Raw genomic sequence first — 23,790 nt, forward strand, 5'->3', positions numbered from 1 at the left:
TCATTTTTTACGCATATTTGGCATTCATTTTCCGGAAAACTAATTTATTGTTTGTTTAAAAATTAATGTGTTTTATCAGTACATTTTTTTTCGAGATGGACGACCCCCTGATAGCGAACCACTATGCGTTCCAATAACATGCTGGGCCTCATTGGAGGAAGCCCGGTCCAGTAAAGGACCAGCCCTGCACCGGAATCATTTATTGAAACGCTAGACATTTCGTCCGGTGAAAATAAAATATTCATTATATATTTACAACCTGTGATCCGCTTCTAGATAGTCGTCTCGTGGGTGGTGTTGCCTGTTGTTTACAACCCACTGTCTCAATTTTGACCACGTCAGTACCATCATCGAGCAGCATAGATTGGCTGGCTGGTTCCTGTAATTTAGAGTTAGGTCACCACGAAGATGGAAAGTATGCTAAAAGGCAATTCTGATATAATAACGGCAGAAATAGTACCGTTAAAGAAACTGGTCTCATTGGGGAAGCGGTTCGAATTGTCCTCTGCTCAGTCATGCAGTCCACGGTGGGACTGCCGGTCGTTGGTCTTCTCAGTTGGACGCTCAGGTGTGTCCTGTACTTGGACTCGGAATCACTGCCGCTATTCTGCAATTTCATTCATTGCACTTGATTAAATAGGAACTTGTTGTTAGGTTGGTGAATTCAGGATTACACACAAGCACGATCACATAATATTATATTGCAACCAAGCCGTTCTAAAACACACCATTTTGACTAATCAAATTACTTATCCTGATTTTGTACGTGCCACAATTAGGCAGATTATAATTTTGTTTGTTTGATTAATCAGTATATATACCACTTGTTAAAAGCCCACAAAATTAAAGCGGTTCACTTTATTGCACCTAATTTTTCAAAACATTAAAGGACAAAGTCGTTAACTTAAATATACGATGGCCAATGAGTGTTGCTTGCAATTCAATGGCCCGCAGCCTTGTTAAATCTCCAAATAACTGAAATTGATGTTTGGTTAAATCATATGAGTTGTGGTGCCCAAAATCGTGCTGTGCGTCATTAACAAGGCCCGCATCAAATACTAAGTGTGCTTTGGAGCATTGCAAATTGCAGTGATTGGAGGGAAATGCACCCAGAAACAAAGTCTAGCCGCATATATAATAATAAAATGCTTCAACAACGCAAACAAACCGATTCCCGGTAACAAAAGACAGTTTTATATTAATAAAACCACTCTCTTCAAGCAACTCAAAGTACTGCGAGTTAGTCGTTACAAATAATAAAATAGTAAACTGCTGGTGAGAATAAGAACGTGAGTTACAAGCGGCTGCAGGTGAGTTGGTTTGGGGTAAAAGAAACACAAAGTGCGAGAGAGAGCTTCCCCTTACAACACTGCAATCGGCCACGGCCTCGGTAATGATGGTTCCTGAGCTTCCGGCGGCGGCTTGCAAGCGCGCGTAGGACATGCAAGGCGGCGCCACGCGCACCATTCTCTCGCCGGTGTCCACGCCTTTGTACACATGTCTGCGCACCTGAGTGGCCCTGAGGCCGCACGCTCGCATCACCGCAGTACGCACCGCACCGTCACTCACCTGCGGAAAGCAGAGCTCGCGTTGTGAAAGAGGGTCGTGCCACTATCATGACCGGCTAGCCCCAAATAATTCTTTTGGGAGTAATATTTATATTTAAAGTTTCCAAACGCATCCGTGTTCACTCCTCCTAAAGACCGTGTTTTAGGATTTTTCTAAATAATCTACGAAAGAGGATTGATACTTGTAAACTCCGAAAAATCCTTGTAGCCAATGTAATAACAACTACTTCTTGAGGATTGAATTAAAGTCAAAATTTTCCACTAGAATTTTTTTAAATATGAGAGAGTGCTTTTGAAATGACGAGCTCTGTTTCCTTACTAAAAAAATCTAGAAAATTTACAAACTGTGAATATTGAATTTATTATATATGTACAGTTTAATTCATCCAAAACTTTACAAACAGTCAATTCGATCGACTGCTTACTGAAGTATCAACCCACTTTTTTTTAAACACGCATTGGAAAATCCTATGGATAGAATTAGGTTTTAAATTTATTCTGCTATATTATGTTCACTGATGACGTTCAGCACTTTCAACTCTAGAAAAAAATACAACATCCATGCCGGCGAATCCAATTAAAACCAATGTATACGCAGAATAGAACTAGCTACCATCATTGAGCGCCGGCTTCATTTGAACTTTCTCTATCTCAACTTCTTGTGGTGTAATGATATTTTTCTTACCTGGTGCTGCACCCCAGATACAAGCAGTACGTGGCTGTTCTCTGGGGTGTCGTCTGGAGACCTCCACTTGGTCGTGCACAGAGCGTTTTCCTCCTCCAGTTGCAACATTTCGCCCCGAATTTCCAGGCCCGTGAGCAGCAGTCGCAGCGCAACATCTTTCCTCATCACGGTGACGCTCGCCTGGGAACCGAAATTTTGCCCTTTATTTATGGCCCGGCAAATTGAATCATGGCCCCTGTTGTAAATTTTTATCTCGCCCCGTTGCTGCTTTGCGGCGAGTTGCGATTTTTGGTCGCCCGAGCACGCAAGAAAATTGGGGGAGTGGATTTAGGAAGGCAACGCGTGGCCAAGAACCAAGAAAGCTCGCTGTCGAGTTTTTCCTTGCGTGCTTTTCTGGGAATTCTGGACTGTAATATAATGTTTTAATACTGGCTTTCTGCGAATGCAAAAAGATACGACCGGCTGTAAAACAATAATAAAATGACCGGCAATGTTTATCAGTCAACGAGAAAACAGCTAGGGTGTTTGGAAACTATATCGATAAACTTTAAATCAGCCCATTAAACGGTTTAGCATGGGAATTTTTTTAAGCCCTTAACCAATTCAGCAACAGAGAGTTGACACATTTTTAGCCATCAATGACCTACTTATAAGATAGCAAAAATTTTACATGTAAAATAAATCACATATGTTCTAGGAACTACTTTAAGCTCATAAAAAGCGTTCGCTCACCGCTACGACTGTGGCTGACGGTCTCGCCTGGTGTAAACAAACCCCTCTGATTGACTGTCGCATCAGCGTAGGGCCCAGTCTGTTTTCTAGAGCATCAATAAGCTCCCTTGACAAGAGGCCGGGCACCCTTTGCAAGCCTCGCACCATCAACACGGTGTCAGAGCTCTCCTCAAACTGAAACAAGAACAGATGCGTTAGAACTAGCAAGTACGGGCTGGCGGAATTTTTATCCACAAATTTGGTGCAGTGTTAGTGCGACGAAATTATATTGGATAAACTCAGCACAATATATGATTTTAAAAATCGAATAATGCGTGTGACACAGGTGCACTGAAATCAGAGGATAGCAGTTAATCGTAAAATAAGTTCGGGAGAAGTCAAGGAGACGTGTTTATAACAAAAAATTTTCATTTTAAATTTCAAAATATACCCTTGCTAAATTGTAAAGAATATTTAAGGTGCACTTTGAATTGAAAATCATTTCCTTGACTTCCAGTGAAAACAAACACGTAGAAAATAGTAACACCCCATTGCCGGCGAGTTCGTGAATCTTTTCGTCCAACCAAACCGACCGGTGTGCAGTGAATCAGCCAAAACAACTTGGTGTTTGCGTAAGAAATCAGAAATCACAAGGTCAAAAACCAATTGCAATAAAACAACAAATAGAGAGAGAACAGCAGCCATATGATTTTGTATTTTAGTGAGGGTGCACAGAGCGAGAGATGCTGTGATTGTGATTGTGGGTGCAGATCGTCAGTCAGTCAGCGCAGCAAGGGGTGCTTGCACCCTTACCGTGGCCTGGGCATGCAGACTACAGATACAGGTTCGAGGGTCGTTGTCGTGAGGGCAGTTCTCTGGCGCGTAGGTGTTCTGGTAGGGAATGTAAGTGGCGGGCTGCAGGGGGCCCGGATTGACCGGCGTGGGCGGAATGTAAGTCACTGAATCCGTATGGAAGGTGACCGAGCGACGGGTCGTCCCGTCAGACAGCACACTCGACGCCCGGCATACCGTCGACACCTGCTCGCACGTCGGCTTGGGCGGCGGCGGAGGCGGTGCCTGCAAAACATCACATATACCATGCCGCACCGCAACGGACACACATTTTTACGCCCCGGCCTACCCTGAAATCGATTCGGATCCTGATTGGTGTGGAGGGTTATTATCATTTCAGATGTGATTTATTGAAAATCATTATCTATGCCAAATTCCAATGGTGTCAATAGACGTCACTACATATTTGTAGAGGTTCTATTTAAATTAAAACCTCGCAGAAATTTTGTTAAAATCATTTTTACCTTTTACTAGGAATACACTATCTAAAAATTCGGAAAAAACTTGAAAATTTCCCAAGTAGCAGTTTTAATTTTTTTTTTTAGAAACTTGGCTCAAAAGTTTGCATGCTAATCAAGCGGCGAGCACTGTCTCCCTGTTGGAAGATATGATTTATATCGCCAGGAGGGAAATTTGTCTTGTAATTCAAACACCATTGGATAGATCGCGACGATAGGGATCGAAATCAAGCTAAAAATCATCGAAAAACCGAGAAATTGGACAAAATCTGAAATTTAGCTGTTCGATTCTTGGTCCTGATTTGATTATTGTACATTGTAGAAACAAATTAATGCCCAATTTCACAAACAATAAACTCAATGAACTACTTACTATAGTCAGCAATGCAAAATGTTGATAATTATTGGCTTCTAATGCTCTACTTTAAAGCTATGTTGATGAACAAAATGCTGTTAATTTATTCTATTTTTTTGCTGGTCTGTGACCATTTGCAAAATCTTTTATGAATACCCAATCAATTAGAACCAGAAATAAATTGCTTCACTAGTTTTAGATCAAGCAGTATTTTTAATAACAAATAATGACAAGGGGATGCCAAATTACAACTATCAGATCCTAGCAAATTCTACCCTAAACTTCAACCTCCATGAACGCAAGAGATGAAAAGTTTAATTTTTTCTTTAACAAATAAACCTCGATGGTTTGCCACAGTAACGGAAGCTATGCGTAAGATCAACGACTTAAGTTTATAAATTAGATTCTTGCTCTCTGAATTTATTCATTGCTCATTTTCTTAAAGCAGCGGCTATAAACCTCATGTTTTTGTAAATCCTGTTCAGTCTACTTTCAATAATTTATTCCAAAAGGATTTCCACCCCGAAAACTTCCTCTCCCACGGCTTGGGCGCTGAGTCGTTTGTCTGGCGGCTTTTTGCCCATTGAGAAGAAAACCGCCTTAAAGCTTGTTCCTTCGCCGACACCATAAATCGCTCGCGCGACTTTTGGCGAGTGAGTCTCGTTGCGATTCGGGCCGACTTGTTCATTAAAATGCACGCACCCACCCGCTATGGCTGCTTCACCAGTCGTAAAGCAGGTTTCGGGGGGCGTGTAATTTGATTATGCACAGGCAGAAGGCCAACGGAGGAAGCGGCAGCGAGATTTGTGCGGACGCCACGCGTGCCAAAAGGCGTCTCTCGCTTGCAGCGAATGCAACGCGCTGCTTGTCTGGCCGGCCAATTCCCTAATTGAATATGGGAGTGCAAAATTTGGGAAAGGAGTTTTGTGGGGCGGAAATAAAATTTGTGCTCCCAAGCGAGCACATAAATTACCGCAATTAAATTTTCTTCACGTCCTGCAGACACCGGGAGCAGAGACTCCCCGGTTATGGTGATAACCAGAATTTGCATTGCAAAGTTTTAGTGCAGCCGTCAAAATGAGAGCAAAAACTGAGTCTATATACATACCCACCCATACTTTCTTCAGATGAGAAACACAGCATTTTCGGCTTATGGATTTTAGTCACGATCTGTCCTTTTTTTCTAGTTCTGACTCTGGTTGCCGATTAAATTATGGAATTAAGAAACTTTCCTCGTCACGTTATCAATTCGTTAATCTAGTGGCTCAATTTGACGTGACATTTACTAAGGTTAGTTAAAACATACATTAATTTGTTCATGATTATATAAACTTCTATAGAAAATCATTATTAATTATTTTAACTTTTTACTCCGTTATTATTGGCAATTTACCTCTAATTCTCTCTGTTCAACTAAATAAAATATTTTCTATGCTGTGCACAAACCCACAAAATAGAAATTAGTATTACGAATTAAAGTAAGCCAAACAACATATTAATTTTTACAAAACCTCAAGTTTTAAATGAATTTCAAGCACAAAATAAAAATACCATATTTTTTACAAAAGTCTAGTTTAAAAATTACTGTCTTCCCCGCCAAACATGCCCTTTGTTATCTTGCCAAACGCGCGTTTTTAAAATTCCCAGAGCCTTTATGTAGAAATACAGTACTCCACTTGCATTTTCTGGTCCAAAGCTTTCTTTCTCATGAATACAAATTGGATCAATGGAGTTATTCCGCACGGATTGCTTTCTCCAGGCGTGCCAAATAAAATTAACACGCGAGTCGCTCACCACTTAAACGCGGATAAATTTTCCGCTCCCCTCGCCAGCCGAGTTGAAGGTTATGCACCCCGCCGCACAGATGCACCACACGTGCTGCATAGCCTGCTATCTCTGCAGGGGCACTACTGTTCCTCCTTGTCTCTTGTCGTCGTAAACATCCTATCCTGCAGCAGCTTGGCCGTCGCAGTGAACGAGGCCTGTGCATGTCCTTTCCGGATGGGAAAAGTGCTGCGATAAAACCATGCCCACAACATGCTGCCCCTTTTACTTTCAGTTCGATGAATTATTTATGAGTAACGTTCATTTATGATAACTCGCGGCAGGATTATTTTCATGGCTTCACTGAGTGAGTTGATTGGTGCGGCACATAATATTCGCATTCACCTGGGATTAAGGGAAGTAATTCACGGGTGGTCTACAATATAATTATGCAATTTCTGACTTAATCCAGCTAAGTAAAATTCACTCTTATTGTTTGTTGTGATAAAAAAATGTTAGGAATAGGAGTAATCGATTTACAGCTCAAATTACGTTAAAGGGAAGGGTGTCTTGGTCAAATTACTTTAGTTTTAATTATACGTGTTCGTGTTTTTCTTCTTAGAGTAGATTGATCTTTGCTTTGGAGTTCAACAACTGCATCCTTTGAAGAGGATTGATACTGCAAAAGCCTGGAAAATCCTTGTTGCCAATGCATGAACTCATCCCTTAGGATTCAGTTGAAAACAAAATTGACTGTAAATATTTTTGAGAAAATTGGCTGCAAATTTAGCATGCTTTTCAAATGGTGAGGACTGTCTCCTTACTTGAAATATTATTTTATTTCACAGCAAAGAGTTTCCCTAAAAGGTTGCATACGCCGTTGGACTGATCTCGACGAGAGGAATTAAAATATGCCAAGAAAATGTGGTCAAGCCTAGAAAATTTTGGAGAAAATTTGAATTTTTACTGTAGCAAGGTCCTTTTTTGATTAGAACAAATTGTTCATGGATCAACTACTGCTTATTGCATCCAGCAATTCAAATAATTATCAATTGTTGCCCTGCATCAATCAAATTTAATTGAAAGTGACGTGCACGGATACAACACTCGCTCCAGAGATAATTATTTTGTGCCCTCCCAGGTGTCAGCGGCGGCTTCTCGAAATCCAAAAATTTACATGCTAAATTTGTATAATAAACTTCCTGAGCAGATTCGGGGCGAGCAGCAGTTAGACGAATACGAAAAGCAGTTAAAGAATTTTGTTTATGCTAACAAATTTTATACTTATGATGAATATCTCAATTTCAGAGCATCAAATGTAGCAAAACACACACACTCGCTTGTTACACAAACATAACGAAATGTTAACACTATGTTTCTTCTTTATTGTTATTAATTATTTTGTTGTTTAAGACTCATTTGTAAATGCGCGGACAGAAATGGAGAAGCTTCGATTTTTGTACCGCTGTGTAATGCAAATAAAGGAAATTAAAAAAATAGAGTGACAACAATCCGCTCGGTTTGACAGTTGCAAATTTACCTTGGGATAATTGCTTGCAAAAGTTGTCTTATGGCCAGCGCTGCTATCATTATTTACTTTAGAGGAAAAAAAATCAGCCAACGAACGTTTTATCGTGCAGGTCATTAATTACTGATGATGCTGCTCCAGGGAAAAGCAGACAGAGAGCGAGCAGCGACGCTGTCGCAAAAACGAGAATTACCGGGTCGAATAAGTGGCCCACTCTCTTTTCTGCCGCACTGTGTGAGTGCAATAAAACAAAGGGCATCATTTATCGCCGACGATTCTCTCCTATTGCTTGCCACAGAGCGAACAAGTTTTCGTCAGAAACAACAACATTAAGGACAATACACACATGCCGAAAGCAGTCTTTTATTTATCCCGCCCTCCTCCTGGCCATATTTATTTTAAGGTTGGCTGAAACAACCCGAATGTAAAAAGTTGCTTTACCTGCTGGCTTTTCAGCAGTCCTACTCGTGCTCTCTCATTTATTAAGTGAGCGTGCTTCTCCCTTTTGTTTGTTCTCCCAGTGATCTCGCGAAGAGAGATTCGCGGCGTCTAAAAGTAGATGGTTGACTCTTTCTCTAGAGAATCAAACGGGTTTGCTCAGAAATTTCCAAGCCATGTGTGTTTTTTTTGTCTGATGCTCGGCCGCCCTGACTGCTATAATTATATGATAAACAAACACATGCTGGCGAAAAACATAGGTGAAAATAATCCAAAAATAAATGTCAAACGTGAATCTGTTTTCTCACATATGGTCAACACGCACAGAAATTCAGCAAAAATCTCCGCGTATCTCTCTTTAGAGGCCTCTGTTTGCTCTGCGATCGAGCGGGGTTCTATTCTCAGCCCCGAGAGAACAGAAGAGTTTTCTCTTCTTTTCTGCCTCAACGAGCGACACCCTCTGGCACAGCCGACCGCAGAGTTTTGAAAGAAGTGCGTGAGAGCGAGCCTCCTTGTAGAAAAACGATCCTGATTGATTTATTAGCCGCCGATGCTTTATTAATTAGTGCCCATCGGCCGATGGCACAGGTCCATTATTGTATTTGTAAAACATGTGAAACAACAAACACTATTTCTCGCCCGCTCGCTCCGAAGCCGAGTGGACGATTTATCTCGATTTGCACTGACAGCGGATTAATCGTCGCTTTCAGTTGGCTCTAATGGCTCTGAAAAATAAAATGTGAGTTCGCCAATTAGCGCCAATTGGCTGAATGCTGCTTAAGTGTCATTATCCTTTCAGCGCGATCCATTTCATTTGCGTAAAAGCTTTTTGCTACTTTCTCCGTGTCGATTGTAATTTGTTTGAGGATTTGAAATCTTTTGACATGAAACTAAAAGTAAAAGAAGCTTTGAAATTGTATTTTTCTCATAAATCTCCCACTAAGTGGAGTCTATAGATGATGAATATGAATTAAATTTCCTTCAAAAGTTAAAATAATACCAGTTGGTAAGTTTTTTATATTTAAAAAGGTGTATCTTTCAGAGGTTTACGAGTGATAACAAAAACATAACTTCCAGTCCCACACTCCCGACTCAGAGAGTCATGAAGTAAACGTGGTATGCGTACTTCAAAAACTCCTATAAAATAAGCCCTTTCACCAGATCTTTCACGACCAGTAAAAAAATATGATGGAATGGATGAGATAGAATTAGAGCAAATTTACAGTTCATTTATCCTCGATTTAGTACCAAAACTGCCATTCGGACCTCGACACAACGGTCGCCGAATTTCCATTTTCCAGAGGTCAAATTGGGTCCAATAAAGAAGGTAATAAACGTCCCTGCGGGGTAACTACCCCAAACAGGATATGGAAATGCTATCGTATAAATACGTGGTGTATTCCCTCCGGCTACGAGCCCGTTCTGCTCCTCATAAAATTGTCATGTCACATAATTTTCTTTCCTGCTCGGAATAAAGAAAGGCTCGTCGCTGTGCGCATACCAAATTTGTCATCTTCCTTTGCAAATCCTCGACGAGAGTGCCAGCTCCAGCGAGAAATTTATTTTTTCTCTCTCTCTCTCTCTCTCGTCCTCTCTATCTCCCTTTTGCTGCCCTAATCTGCCTTTTTTAGCCCAAAAGGAATGGAGTCTGGTGCGTTGTCTGGGGAAAAGCCGAACAGGGTGGAAAATCCATTTCAGAAAAAAAGAGATGGAATATGGATGGCTTTGGGGAGTTTCCCTATTATTCCTTGCGAATATATGATAGTTTAAATCATACCTCTCTGCATAAATAATATTCGGCTACCATCGCCATAAGTATTGTACCTGGACATAAATGGGTCCTAGTTTGACAATTATGAGTAGACGAAAATAAATGAAATTAGAATACCTGTTCTCCTCAGTGCGGGTGTCAGAAATTTTATTTTTGATAAATGCTCGAGTTTTCGTTCTGACATTTGCGGTTAAAAATAGGAAATAAAATTGTACCATTATACCAAACTTCATCTTTTTAGCCATGTTAAAACTCCATTCTCTTCTAACTTACTGCTGAATATAAAGTATAGTAATTTTAATAAGTTAAAACCTTGTAAAAAATCATTTTCAGGACCGTACAAGCGAGCATTAAAATTCATTGTTTTACGTTTCGCAAGATATCGTGCTCGAGTGCAATAAATTGCGAAGCAAAACCGATTAGGTGTTCCGGCTTCGCACTCTTAATTGTTAATTATTTCGACGGGTATGCATGGTGGAAACGAAAACAAAGTTTCTTAAGTAGTTGGGGAAAGAGTAGGCAAATGAGAAGTACCGAGCAGGACGAGAAGAGGCGGTGATAAGGGGCGCACATTAACCGAAGGAGTAACAAGCGGCAAGTGCGCTGTTCCGGCAATTGATAAGAGCATGGCGATCGCTGCTGTTTTTGTTGTTATTAAATAAGCCGGCGGGACGAGCGCCGCGCGTGATGAACAAATTCTGGCCCAAATTGGGCCCCTCTTTACCAAATTACATTTCTGCTTGGCACAACGTTTTATAGGCGTGCAGATAAGGCGGCCGCGCGCGCGCGCGCGTTCTGTGAGATGGTAATTTATATTCATTGGCACACTAGCAGCTACGCGAGGAGCGCGGCAACTGTGCCATAGGGTCACACAGCCCCAAAGTGAACCGAGCGGCGAGTTTGCGTGCTTTTCACATCGGGTCGTGAACCACGCGCGCGTCTCAGCGCGGGGGAAACCGAGTCTCGTGTTCGACTATTAACTTATATCGCCGGTTGACTGCTTTCAGGCGATGTTTTGGATGAATGATGGCAATTACCTACAGCTCTGATTTATTCGCCAAATTCGCGACGGGGGAGAGGGAGAGTGTTTTTGTCATTTGCCTTGTTATACGTTGGCTAATCGATTTTTCTCAAAGGGTTTTCCAGACGTTATAATTGAGTGAGAGAAAATTTTATAACTGTGTATGAAATTGTCACAGAACCATTTTTTTAACTTACAATATAGTTACTTTACGCTGATAACCGGTTCTGATCATTAAATATCGCAATTTTGCAATTGCATTTAAGACTTTTGATATGGAAAACAATTTAGTTGTTCCAAAGAAGAAAGATTGTATTAATAAAACATTGTCATACATTTTTATAAAAAATATTGCTCATTTTAATTAATATATAGAAATGAAATATTTTCTCAAGAAAATAACCAATTGGACCTATTGGTTATTGAAATATTGGAATATGTTGAGGAAAATAAAAATCTCAAAACGTCTGATTATTTTTCATCATAAGAATTGTTTCAATTAAATTTTACCCAAATTGAACCTATTGACAAAATCGTTGCTTAGTGCAACTGTCACACCGCCAAGAATTCGTATACATAATTCTGCGGCCATGTGCGCGTTAAAGCGACCAAATCAACTGCTCGGTCTGCTTCAACCATTTTATGGTCTAAACGCTGCTGCTGCTGCTGCGGAAACTGGCAAAAAGGCTTTCCGCTAGCGCTGAACGCGGGCTTCAAAGTGTGATTGTCCTTTAAAGCCCTTATCCGGTTCACCATCGACCTAACCACTCGTAAAATGCGCGAAACTTGCGCGGAATGTCGCAGCGCACAAAGGTGCAAGGAATAGTGAAGCACGCCTCGGGGAGCGAATTTCTTGTCAAAGGCTTCGACGTTGCTCGCGAATTTTTGCCGTACGCATGACTTACGAAACAATCCCGGCACGAGATTGTGCCTTAGAGCGATTCCAAATTGACGATGCACGTCTCAGGTATTCTCGGATGGAGTTTATCTCAATCGAACATTGGATTGTCAAGAATGAAAGGGAATGATGCTCCACGCGTAGACTAACGGAGGGCGGCTTTAAGTGAAAATTTGTTCTCATCAGCATCATAATCCGATAAAACAAAATTCAACGCCATAGTATAAATTGTGAACAATCGACTGCACTAAAAGTTTTAAGAACGATGAAAATGAACAGCAAGTGAACAAATCTCGTGAAACTTTGCCACTCTCCTCCCGTGCGAATAAACTGCCTCAAATTAAAACTCACAAGCTATATAAAAAAGTAAAATGATATATATTTTTATTCAAACCTTCATAGATTTATTTTAAAATTTTATTAAATTAATAGGAATAAATTATTTTATAATTTAAAGATTAATGTATTCTAGAGGTAATGCAGAAGGCAATCTATCCATCTCCAAAAATTGCATGAAGGGAATTTTTTTCTTATTCGCTGTTGAATGATTTGGCTCAGGGGAAAGTTAATTTTAGAATATGTTAAATTGATGTTTACATATAAATTTTACCAGTTCACGCGTAAGTAAATATAAAATTTCCACTTCAAACTTTGCATTTTTCCCAATTTAAACATATTTTTCGTAGAAAGCATCACAAACATATCTTATGCAACAATTTCGAGGAAAATGAAACTAATCTTGAATACAATTCAAGCGGGCTGTCGGCCGTGCCACTGTAGTTTACGCTCGAACTCGGCAGCAAGGGTGCTGACAATCGCAGTAAAGTTAGAACCAACCGGGAATTTTAAACCGCTTATCTCGCAGTTACACAAAGTTGCTTGCTCTCGGCAGAGCGAGCTGCTCTTTTCTGGCGCGCCGAGTAAAACTGGGCAATAAATTCGCGGGCAGCTCATTAAGACGAGCGAGGCGGTGAAACGGCACACAACAAAAACAGACACACACATTCTTAAAGGCGATGCGCGCAGACGGAAAGGAGAGCAGAGCACGACGGGAGGAAAGAGCGGATAAAGATGACGAGCGGCCGGATTAATAAATAACGCGATGCAGCTGAAATATCGATTCGTAAGTTGGACTTTGTGCGCTGGAAAAGAGAGAGACTCTGCGCACGTTGGAAAAACGTGCATGGAATCGCGAGCTGCCGCAAGCAAATGCTCAAACTAGGCGAATCAGCAGCCGTCACGGGTTTGTTGGATCTGTACCTGACTCGAGTTTACTTAATTCAATCACAATGGAATTCAATTATCTGCCGTTTGTCTGCGAGGCTGTGCTATACGTGCAGTGCTCATTGCGAATAGCCAGCCTCTCACATTATGCATGTAAATGCACACGCCAAGACCAATTCCAACTTTTTGCAATGCCTCGACAAAACGACACTCATTATATTGCAGACAGATCTTTTTGCCTCTATTGAAATATTTCATGCACCAATCATTTTAACCTTTGAGAAAAAAATACGAAGACCAATCAAAGTCAAAACATTCATTTCCAATGCAAAATTACGAAGAATTTAATCAAAAGTTAGGCTATAAACAGATTCCGATCAGATGCATTTGTTGGCTGGGCTTCTTGTGTGCGCGAAAATTGGCCCCAGCTGCCGAGACTGAGTGCAAATATTGAGCATGGCTTTTCCGTTGGCTGGCGGAGCCAAAACAAACGGAAATTTGATCGCGATGGGTGATGCCAGCGGCTCGTCGGCACACATCGAGTGAGTTGCTTGTTTGTGCTCGAAATTGAGCTCAACTCCAATTATTGTTTGCGACAGGGTTAAATTGGAGCTCCCAGCATCTCTCGCTAATGTATTGGAGTGTTCGAGTCCAAGTAGGACGCAGAACACGTTTCATGATTTACAGCCACGGCAGTAGATGTCACGAATAAAATTTACTGTATACTTTATTCTGGAGATGCTTGTGGACTTGGAGAATAAGAATTTGCGCAACGAAATGAATGATGGTTGGCTTTGTAAAGCATTTTAAAAAGGTAATTAAGCGAATTGTTCTAGATAAGAACATGACTAATTCAATAGAAGCTATCAAACTTAAGGAAATTTGAGTTTCTTTCTATCTTATGAAAGATTCAAGATCTCATTTGTCTCTTTTACTTTTCCTGGCTTTTATTATCTTTTTTTATGGGCACTAAAGAAACAAACTGTTTTTTGCTCTTTTCTAAATTGTACTAGAGGAATTATAAAGTATTTTCTCAGAGCAAATATAATGGATGACACAGTATTTCATTTTCTAAATATGAGAGCAGTCAGTCATAAATCCTTTTCCACATTAAAATTCATGCAGTGGATATTTACGTCCGCATTTATTATCAGAAAAGCAGCTTCTGTATTCCCTCACGCTAAAAAGAGTGGCGAGCATATAAAAATTTCAAAAGATGGGGCAAAATAAAAAATCCGCGGCACTTTTTCAGTTCACAGAGACAGCGAGAGAGAAATGAAAATCGTTTACACGACCCCTCTCTGGCAAAAGGTAAATGAAAAATGCAGCCGCCCGGCAATTTTTGAGGAAAAACGGCCGAGCAACTTTTCATCAGCGGGCCGGAATTGCGCAGAGCCGGCGTAAAGGTCAATATCCGTGCATTTTCCCTAATGAGAAGAAAGGGCGGCGTGCTGGCTGCTGGCTGGCAGGCGGCCGCCGCGAGTATGTATGTGTGTACAGAAGGGTGGGTGATACGAGGCGGCGGTAATTCGCCGCCGCGGCGATGATGGGCTGGCTGACTGCAGTGGTACAAAAGCAAATAATAGCACAAAAGTACGCTGTCATAACCAGAGCCAGAGAGCGTTTCCACTTGAAATGAGAGGATAAAGAATGAAATGTCTGCCGGCGGGACACAAAAAAGAAATGATGACACACAGAGGTGCTGCCGACCGCTTCTTGTACTTTTTGTCCTTCAAAGGCCAGCATTCCTGCTGCGAGAGCCTGTGTGTCTGTTTGGTCGCTTGAATGGCCTCATGTCTGAGTGCTTTTGGGCCATGACACATAGCGGATGTCCATTTTTTGCCATACAAATTGGTTTCAATCTGCATGCAGCGAAATTTGCATGAGTATGGTATAAAATTTGGCAACGCTTCTCCATTTTCATACCATACAGGCTGCGAGTAAACATCTACTTTAAATACTCTCTTTGGAGGAAACTTCTTTAAAAAAAATATTGTAATTTAATTTACATTATGTGACGCTTTCATGATCATTGTAAGCTTTATTCAGACAACGATTTAACACATCCCTAAAATTCTGCTCTGAATATCGAGCAGGAGGATCCTTTCTAAAAAATGAAAAATTATCCGACATGGTGTATTCATCTCAAAGGGTTCAAGCGTGGCCGCACAAGAAAGTATCTTTTGTGAACAAGGATGGGAAGTTTCACGGCTGCGTGCCCAAATCACTTATTAATCTGGCGATTTTCGGTCTGCAGGAGAAGAAAGGTTCTGCGGCGGTATTTGCGCTGCTTTAAAGGGGCTCAAAAGCGTTGCCTTCAGAATTATTGCTTCCGTTCGACTGCGTTTGAGATCAGGCTTTCAAATGAGCTTTTTATTAATCCTTATTCATTTTCAAATGAATTGTAATCTACTTTATTTTCAGTTTATAAAATAAATATTTTGACAAAGCAAAACAAAGCTTGCATAATGCTTTGTTTGCCATCAAATCAATGGAGGTTTTATTTTTCAACTGCACATTATATCCTGAAACGAAATAGTTGTAAAATAAAAAGGTATAAAATTAACATCCCTTGCGATACAATATTTTTACGACATGGTCTATTGATTTGGAATTAATCTTGAACTAGAATTATGGAAATATTATCAAATCTACCATATTATTATCATAAAACAATTATTGATCATGAGAGCCGAAACGGGCAAGAAAATAGGCAAGATCAAGCCGACTCACCCTTCTTCTGGGCGTCTTGGGGGTGCCGTTGACGGGCAGGGCGGGTGTCGACTTGGAGTGAGCCGTTTGCTGGGCAATGTCGCCTCTGTAGGGCGCGATGGCCCACTGCTGACTCTGCACTGCCGGCGTGGAGGCTGCCTCGGTGATGGTGGCCGACGAACCGGTCCACGGCACGGCCGGCGCCGCCGGCCGCGGCGCCAACGGCGCCTGGTGGGTCATGTAGTCGTGCGTCCCGCACGGACAGTCGACTGCAGGCATCGTTACTGGCGTCAACACCCACCACGGCCCCCCGAACTGGGGGCCGCACTGGTGCTGCTGCTCCTCGGGACAGCACGAGTGCTGGTGGGCGTGGCACTTGCCGCCGCCGTTGTCCACGATGCCATGTTCTAGCAACCCCACGGGAAGGGACAAGCGATTCGGCGAGCCCTCGCCGACATTGCTGCTGCTGAAGCTGTTCTGCCTGCAAGCAGCACACGAGGAACATGTTATGTAATGATCAGCCCGTCCACTCTCTGGGGCGCTTTTCGCCACAATATACAAAGCTATAGAGGCTTCAAAACAGGTGTCCGTTCAATTGTCATTAGATAATATTGTCCGAAAGAATTTATCCAATTTGTACGAATTTTGCGCGTTTCTAATTGAAATACGTGATTGCTACGCAAGTTACATATCTTTTTTAATTTGTTTCATTCTATATGAATAAAAATCTTAAATTAACTAAAAATATTTTCCTAAAACACGGGATTTGATACACTCATAATGAGGTAGCCAATAGATAGGAAGGTATATAGAAAGAGATCAGAATCTGAGAGGCAATGCTATCCTAATTATCGGGTATAGTTTAAATCCTTAGCACTAAATAGCTTTAAGGCGGTAAAAAATTAATAGACAAAAATTAAACTAATAATTGCATCCTTTCCTCTATACTGTCACTAGAAAAAGTACTGATGATCACATTAATAACATAAACCTTCAGCAGAAAATTTTAAGGAGTGACATTGGAGTAAAAAAGTAGCCGAACGCATTTTTTTTAGTTTTAGTTTAGTTTTAGTTTATCATTTATATTTATTTTGAGCCAATATGTACAGGGGCGACTCATTAAAATACGTCAATCTTATCCTAAATACAAACTAAGACTATTGTTAACATTACAGTAGAAATTCACAGGAAAAGTATTCTGCCATGTCGTAATACTGGTAGGTATACACAATTCGTTTAACAGCTTTTAGAAATTCTTGGTCATCTTCTAGTAGTTTAACTCTAGCTGGTAAGGTATTGAATATCCTCGCTATCATAATAGTCGGGTTTTGAGCCGACATGGTTAATGAACAAGGTTTTACAAAGAGATCTTTGGTGGAAGAGTTTGCGGCTGCAAGTCTGGTGCATGGGCCAGAAGTGGGTTTGTCGCACGCCAAGGGAAATTTATCTCTTTTCTTGACCAGGAATTTCATACATTCATAAATGTACAATGAGTATACCGTAAGAATTTCATATTTAGTGAACAATGGTCGGCATGAGTCAAGGGCAGTATTTTTCCTCCAGTATCTTAGGCCAGCCATTGCCCTTACAACTCTTTTCTGTGCGGTAAAAACGTTTTTCAGGTACGTAGACCCGCCCCAAATAATAATAGAATAAAGGATATGACTTTGGGCGTACGCAAAATAAATCTGTCTTAATACACCATTAGACACTTTGTCTCTTAATTCGGTAAAAAGATACGTCACACTTCTAAGTTTATTGCTGACTAAATCACATTGTTCGTTCCAATTCAAGGTATCTGAGATTATAACTCCTAGCAATTTACTTTTGTTTACAACTTCGATTTGTAAATTGTTAATTTCTATAAGGGGATTTATCACATTTGTCATTTGGGAAACATGCATTTGTAGTATCTTAGTCTTACTCGCGTTCAGTGTGAGATGGTTCAGTTTTGTGTACTCAACAATTAGGTCATTTGCTATTTTAGATCTATCGTTTACTACTTTGTTGCAGGGTCCGTTAATAATGAGACTCGTATCATCCGCGAACAAACATAAAGTGGCAATTACAATATGCAGATCAATGTCATTAGTGTAGATATTAAATCCAGTCGGACCTAATGTGGTGCCCTGGGGAATGCCCATGTGAGAAGATATATGTGTCGAGTTCACGTCACGGTATGTGTTATTGTCTTGGTCTAATACCCGGAGTTGAACAAATTGCTTACGATTTAGTAAAAACGTTTCTAGCCATTTAATTGAGTTATTGCAAAGCCCATATATTTTCAGCTTTTGGAGAAGGAGTTGCGGGTAAAGAGTCCCGAATGCATTGGAGAAGTCATAGAGGATGACATTCGTCCTCTCTTTAGCGTCAATTAATGTATGTATGTTACTTATGAAGTCAAAAAGTGCAGTTACTGTACTTTTTTGCTTCCTAAAGCCATGCTGATTTTGGCTGAAAAGATTATTAACGAAGAAATGGTGGTCGAGTCGGGCTAGAAATATTTTTTCAAAAATTTTAGACAGTGATGACGTGATTGAAATTGGTCTATAGTTGGAGGGATCGTCTTTTTCTCCTTTTTTGTAAATTGGGACTATCTTTGATAGCTTCATATTTTCCGGAAATTTACCTGACACAAGAGATGTATTTATCATGTGGGAGAGTGGATTTACGATAAACAAAGCAATCTTTTTAAGAACGTAAACAGAAATGCCATCCCACCCGGCAGAGTGTTTTGTTACTAAGTTAATAATAACACTATAAACTTCCGCGGGGCTAGTTGGAGTTAGATTGAATTGGTTTGCTATATGCGGATCTCTCATATTGTAAAGGTTTGTGTCTGTACCTTGTGACGGTGGTTTGACAACAAAGTTCGTGTTCAGAGTATTCGCGATTGATGTCTGGTTTTTGATTACAGTGTTTCCTAGCCTTAGTGATTCAATTTTGTGTTCATTATTAATTGACTGTGATGATATTTTGACAATATTCCATGCAGTTTTGCTCTTATTTTTAGAGTTTGCTATCGCTTTGTCATTTTTCTGCTTGATTTCCGAGTTAATGCAAAAGCTAAGATACTTTTTCAATGATTTTAGTTCGCGTTTAAGTTTTTCTTTGTGGTTTTTGTCGGTGACACATTTAATTGACTCGCTCACCTCGCGTAATTCAATTTTAATTCGCTTTGTTGATTCGGATAACACAATTTTATTCATTTGGTTTGCTCTGTTGATGTATTTTTTCAAGGGAAATGACAATTCAAAGTATCTCAACAATATAGTCATAAAAGTATCACTCATAGTGTCAATATCATGAGCCTCATAAACGGATAGCCATGATTCCTTTAGCAGAAGACTTTCGAATTTTCCCCAGTTTTGATCGTTAAATACTCGTTTAAATACAAAAGTGTCAACTTGTCTGGTTATGGGAACCTTAAGGTTTACGTGAACAGCCTTGTGATCTGAGAATTGGGTGTCTAATATCTCATACGAACTATTTTCAGCCATGTTTGAGAAAATGTGATCAATTAGGGTTCCAGTTACAAAATTGTTTGGTCGCCTGGTGGCACCTGTGTGGTTAATTAACCGTAGGTCAAAAGATTTGCAAATTTGAATTAATTTGCGGGAGTGGCTATTAGTTGGTATTATAAAATCGGAAAGGTCGACATTTAGGTCTCCTGCAAGTAGGAAGTTACCGTTACCTCTATTTTTTTCCAACAAGTCCTGCAGGGTTTCAAAGAACATTTCATGGTTAGTATTTGCATTGGGATTGCTTGGTCTATAAGCTGCAATGACGGTTATTTCTGAATTGTCAAAAATTAATTTGTTCCCACAGAGTTCAATAATTAAATTGATGGACTTCAACTTGATGGTTTTAACTTTGCAAGTTAAATTATCACTTAATAGAATTAATACTCCGCCTCTCTTTTTGGCTCTAGCGTAGTTAGAGATCAGTTTGTATCCTGGTAATTTGAATGAGTTAATTTCACACTTATCCAAGAAGTGCTCACAAATAATAATAATATCAGGATTGCTTTCAAGGTCATAAATAAAATTATAAAAGAGGTTGAAGTTAACGCTGTCATGAAGTCCGTGCGCGTTAAGCGAAAGTATACTGAGGTTTTTAAAGTTTTGACTTTTTCGATTATAGTTGTTGTCACTGCAAGCAGGATTGTTTGGTGCATTCACATTGCTTGATTGATCTAACTGTCGACTACCGTGGTTTAGTTTTTTGGTTGAACTGTTGCTGCTGCTCGTTTCTGGGATCTTGTTCTCAGGAACGGGCTTCCCGTTTTGTCTTGCTTTGGCGTGCGAACCTCGCTCTCAGCGTGCTCCTCTTCTTCTTTGCCGTCATTTGTCTCAACATTGTGGTCGATTAGGCGGCGAGGCATCGGCGTCTTTTTCCTCTTTGTTCGTTTAGGAGCTGCTTCGCTGAAATGGGGCTCATCGTCAAAGGGGTCATTGCCAGGTGAACCTTTGGCTAAAATGGCCTCAGGGTGTTGTGAATGAATCTCACCTGACGTTTGCCCTGGGGTGGGGCCAGTCGCGGAAGGAGTGAGAACCCTTGTCGCCCTACAGGTCTCCGTACCGCGACCAGCTGATCCACCCGCCGAGGCGACAATAGGGGTGACAGATTTTGGGGCACTGTCTCGCCATGGGGTATATGGGGAAGTTTTAAGAACTCCATGTTAAATAGCACTCATAGATCGCTTACCATTCTGCGTAAAATCGATTGTTTGGTGTCTGCTTGCAGCTAAAGAGTTGGTCTATAGATTTGTAACAGCAAAAAGACATTAAATATTGCTTTAAATCGATTTAACTGCGAATGGAAAGATGCAAATAGGAGATGGCAGCTATATAGGCTCTGCTCGGGAAATCCTCGACGCTGATCAACTACCGCAACAACGCATCAGCAGCTCCTTAACCTCAGCAATGCAGCTAACACTACTAAACTTGTAAATCGCGCAGCAGCTGCTGCCATGCGCGTTGCGTCAGCCAATCAGTGTCGAGGATTTTAACTGCTTTCTCAGATTTATATAGGTGTTTTTAACCTCAATTAAATCGGCTTGTCTGCGATTAAAAATCGATAAACCAACTCTTTTAGCTGCAAGAAGACACAAAACAATTGGTTTCTTGCTCATCAGTAGCAGAATGTTAAGCGAATTAGCAGAGGAATTTAGCATGAAAGCAAAAAGGCGTTCGGCGACTTTTTTTACTCCACATGCCTCTCTTTAAGCATTTGATTAAGCTGGACCTGCCGTGAATTATGACGTATTTTAGGCATTAAAAAACTTTATGAGTAATAATTTTAGCATTAAAAATAAAATAAGAAGAATAACTGTGTAGAACTTACGAAATGAATTATCCAAAGATGTGGTCATGTTTCAGGAAAGTACACTTTAGACGTACGTGCAGGTCTCGGATAAACTACAAATTATCCTCCAAATTCAATATTTGTGTCTAGATTTTACTGTAACCTGTGTTGAAGCCTCTCTGCTTCACGGTGGCGTCCGTTCTGTTTGCCGAGATTTCACGTCTGTGAGTATGAGCGTGTTTTGTCTGCGGGCATTCGGACGGCGGCGGTGGATCTCACCCAGACCCAGAGAGAGACGCCAAGCGGCACGCACGCACTTTCCGTTCGGAATTCAAAACGTACGCTCTCTGCTTGCTTCCTACTATTACTCGCGGCTTCTCGCTCGCGCTATTCTCACGGGGTTTGAATGTGAGAAAACGTGACAGCGCGCGTCTTGTCTTTTTCTCTTTTTCTTCAGAGGGGTGATGAAATGGCTTTTCGACAAGAAGAAACAATCAAAATGCCGCGGTGGAAAGATCAACACGACGGTTAAGCCGACTTTTTTACTGTTGCCCAATATATATTTGCTAAATTAGTTTCATGACTTCAAGCATCTTCCAATTACAAGTTTAAAATAATTCCGTTTGAATTCCATGACACTCTTTTATTTACGCAACATTTTATTGCATTTTCAGGCTTGACTGCGCCCCTTTTCAAGCTTGTAGCGTCTCTGTTACAAAGTCTCGCTGCGCCTTGTGTCCGAAAAAAGCGGCGCGGTCATGTAAACACCCCGGGATAATTATAGCAGGAATTAATGCCACGCGGGAATCAACACGGTGTCACGCTGTTATATGACATTTGACTTTAAGACCAGCAGTCTCTGGAATTTCAGCGTGGTTTTAGCAGAGGATTGTGGTGGCCGAAAGAGTTTATTGTCTGGCCGGCAATAAAAGCCAGGCTAAATTTCACTGATTCGAGACAAATTTGACGGCCGGCGATTCCCTTTAGATCTTTTCGGGACGGCCAATGGTCCGTATCTCAACAGCGTGAATTCGAACCAGGCCATAAATTGGTGTTGCGGTGAAGTGTGAAAATGGCTTTTGCTTTTTATTTGGTTCGTAAAATGGAGAGAGCGAATGTCAAATATAATGCAAAAGTCAGGAGATGTCATAGAAAAAAGGTGTTTTGTGGAGAAGAGAAAAGCAAAAGCAGACTGTGATAGATGAAAAGTGTGTTGCTGAAATTTTGAGCAGGTTATATGAGTTAATTGGAGCTGCTGTCGCTGCGTGGCGGTGAAAATGCTGGAGAGCGGTTCACGGGAAACAAGAAAAGAGCATAGGTCTGTTAACTTTTGAACAGGATGGGCGGCTAAAAATGAACAATTGAAGAGAACAATCATCTCGCATTACTGGACAGCAGCTATTTCGGCCGCTCAGGCCTCATCAGCAAAACAAAATCTGCTTTACCGGACGGATGAGAGTAAAAGTCCATTAAAATTGTTCATTGCTGCTGCCACAAAACAGGGTAAAAGATGTGTTAGATTGAGAGTAAGCGTGTTGTATATAAAATGTATTTCGTGTACATGAAAAACAATGCGTTCTAAATAAGGACGCGGTTTGATCTGGGTGGAATTTTTGAGTGGAAAATCCTGTAACAGGTCTGACAGAGGAATCCAATTATGCGCTTGTTTTATGGAAGCGCGTCTTAATTGCTTGTAAAATTGGCTTGGCACGAGAGTCACGTAAACGACAAGCCTCGAATTAGGCGGTTGCAGTGCGCTGCCAGGGTTCAGTGAGGCAAACACCGAGTACGCGCACGCATAATAAACACAAGTGCCGTGCTGTGCACATTGTCGTCGTGTCGGAGGACACACAAAGGGTGAGTGAGGCGAACAGAGACACAAGCACATACAAAAACGGCCTCGCACAAACACAACGCATGCCCATTCCTGCAAAGCCAGAGATAAAATAAATGCACACACGTGTGCCCAACGTGAGAGAAAGAGGGTGTGCGAGAGAGTGGGAAAGAGAGAGTGAATAATTAAGTGGGCGCTGCCAACGCCGTTAATCGGCTGCTTGTTCAGGCATCTCAATCGGCGTGGCCGAGATGCCTGAGTGGAAGAAGATAGAGCTAAACTTGTATAATATCTTATTTATACAGCCGACAACTGTTTCGTTTGTCCCGAATAAAGGCGCTGATTAAATGAGCAGTTAAAATAGCAAGGCGTTCTTAAAATATTCTTTTTATCTCAAAGAAATTATTTGTAAGTGACTAAAATATTTCATTCTTCGATGCGATGGTTTGATAAACTTTAGGTGATTACATCGCGAGTGTTCCGGTGGGCGCGGAAAGAATTTGGCAATGACACGCGAGTGGCGCTAATCACACGGCACGCTTCGCCTAAAAGCTTGGCTCCCTCTTCCTGTAAGACCATAATTAAAGCGGATCAGGCAAGCCTTCCTCTAAACGAGTTCCCAAAAATCCTGAATGTTAAACCGCGTAATACACCGATCCAACCT

General features: G+C 41.0%; 1 protein-coding gene across 8 annotated transcripts in view; it reads right to left on the bottom strand.

Annotated features, from left to right (window-relative positions):
* The window catches only part of LOC135934257 (uncharacterized), a 56,045-nt gene that overhangs the window by 4,248 nt on the left and 28,007 nt on the right, over positions 1–23,790 (bottom strand). For 6 of the 8 annotated variants that reach the window (XM_065475866.1, XM_065475861.1, XM_065475860.1 and 3 more), the window contains 7 exons: positions 16,007–16,466; positions 3,778–4,041; positions 2,986–3,159; positions 2,254–2,433; positions 1,366–1,569; positions 461–607; positions 260–379 (listed from right to left, as the gene is read on the bottom strand). In XM_065475866.1, the coding sequence (XP_065331938.1) occupies positions 260–379; positions 461–607; positions 1,366–1,569; positions 2,254–2,433; positions 2,986–3,159; positions 3,778–4,041; positions 16,007–16,466 (1,549 nt within the window). The remainder of the gene's footprint in view (positions 1–259; positions 380–460; positions 608–1,365; positions 1,570–2,253; positions 2,434–2,985; positions 3,160–3,777; positions 4,042–16,006; positions 16,467–23,790) is intronic. The other 2 variants (XM_065475864.1, XM_065475862.1) reach the window with 2 other exon arrangements.

The sequence above is a fragment of the Cloeon dipterum genome, chromosome 1 (assembly GCF_949628265.1).
Source record: "Cloeon dipterum chromosome 1, ieCloDipt1.1, whole genome shotgun sequence".
Lineage (NCBI taxonomy): Eukaryota > Metazoa > Arthropoda > Insecta > Ephemeroptera > Baetidae > Cloeon > Cloeon dipterum.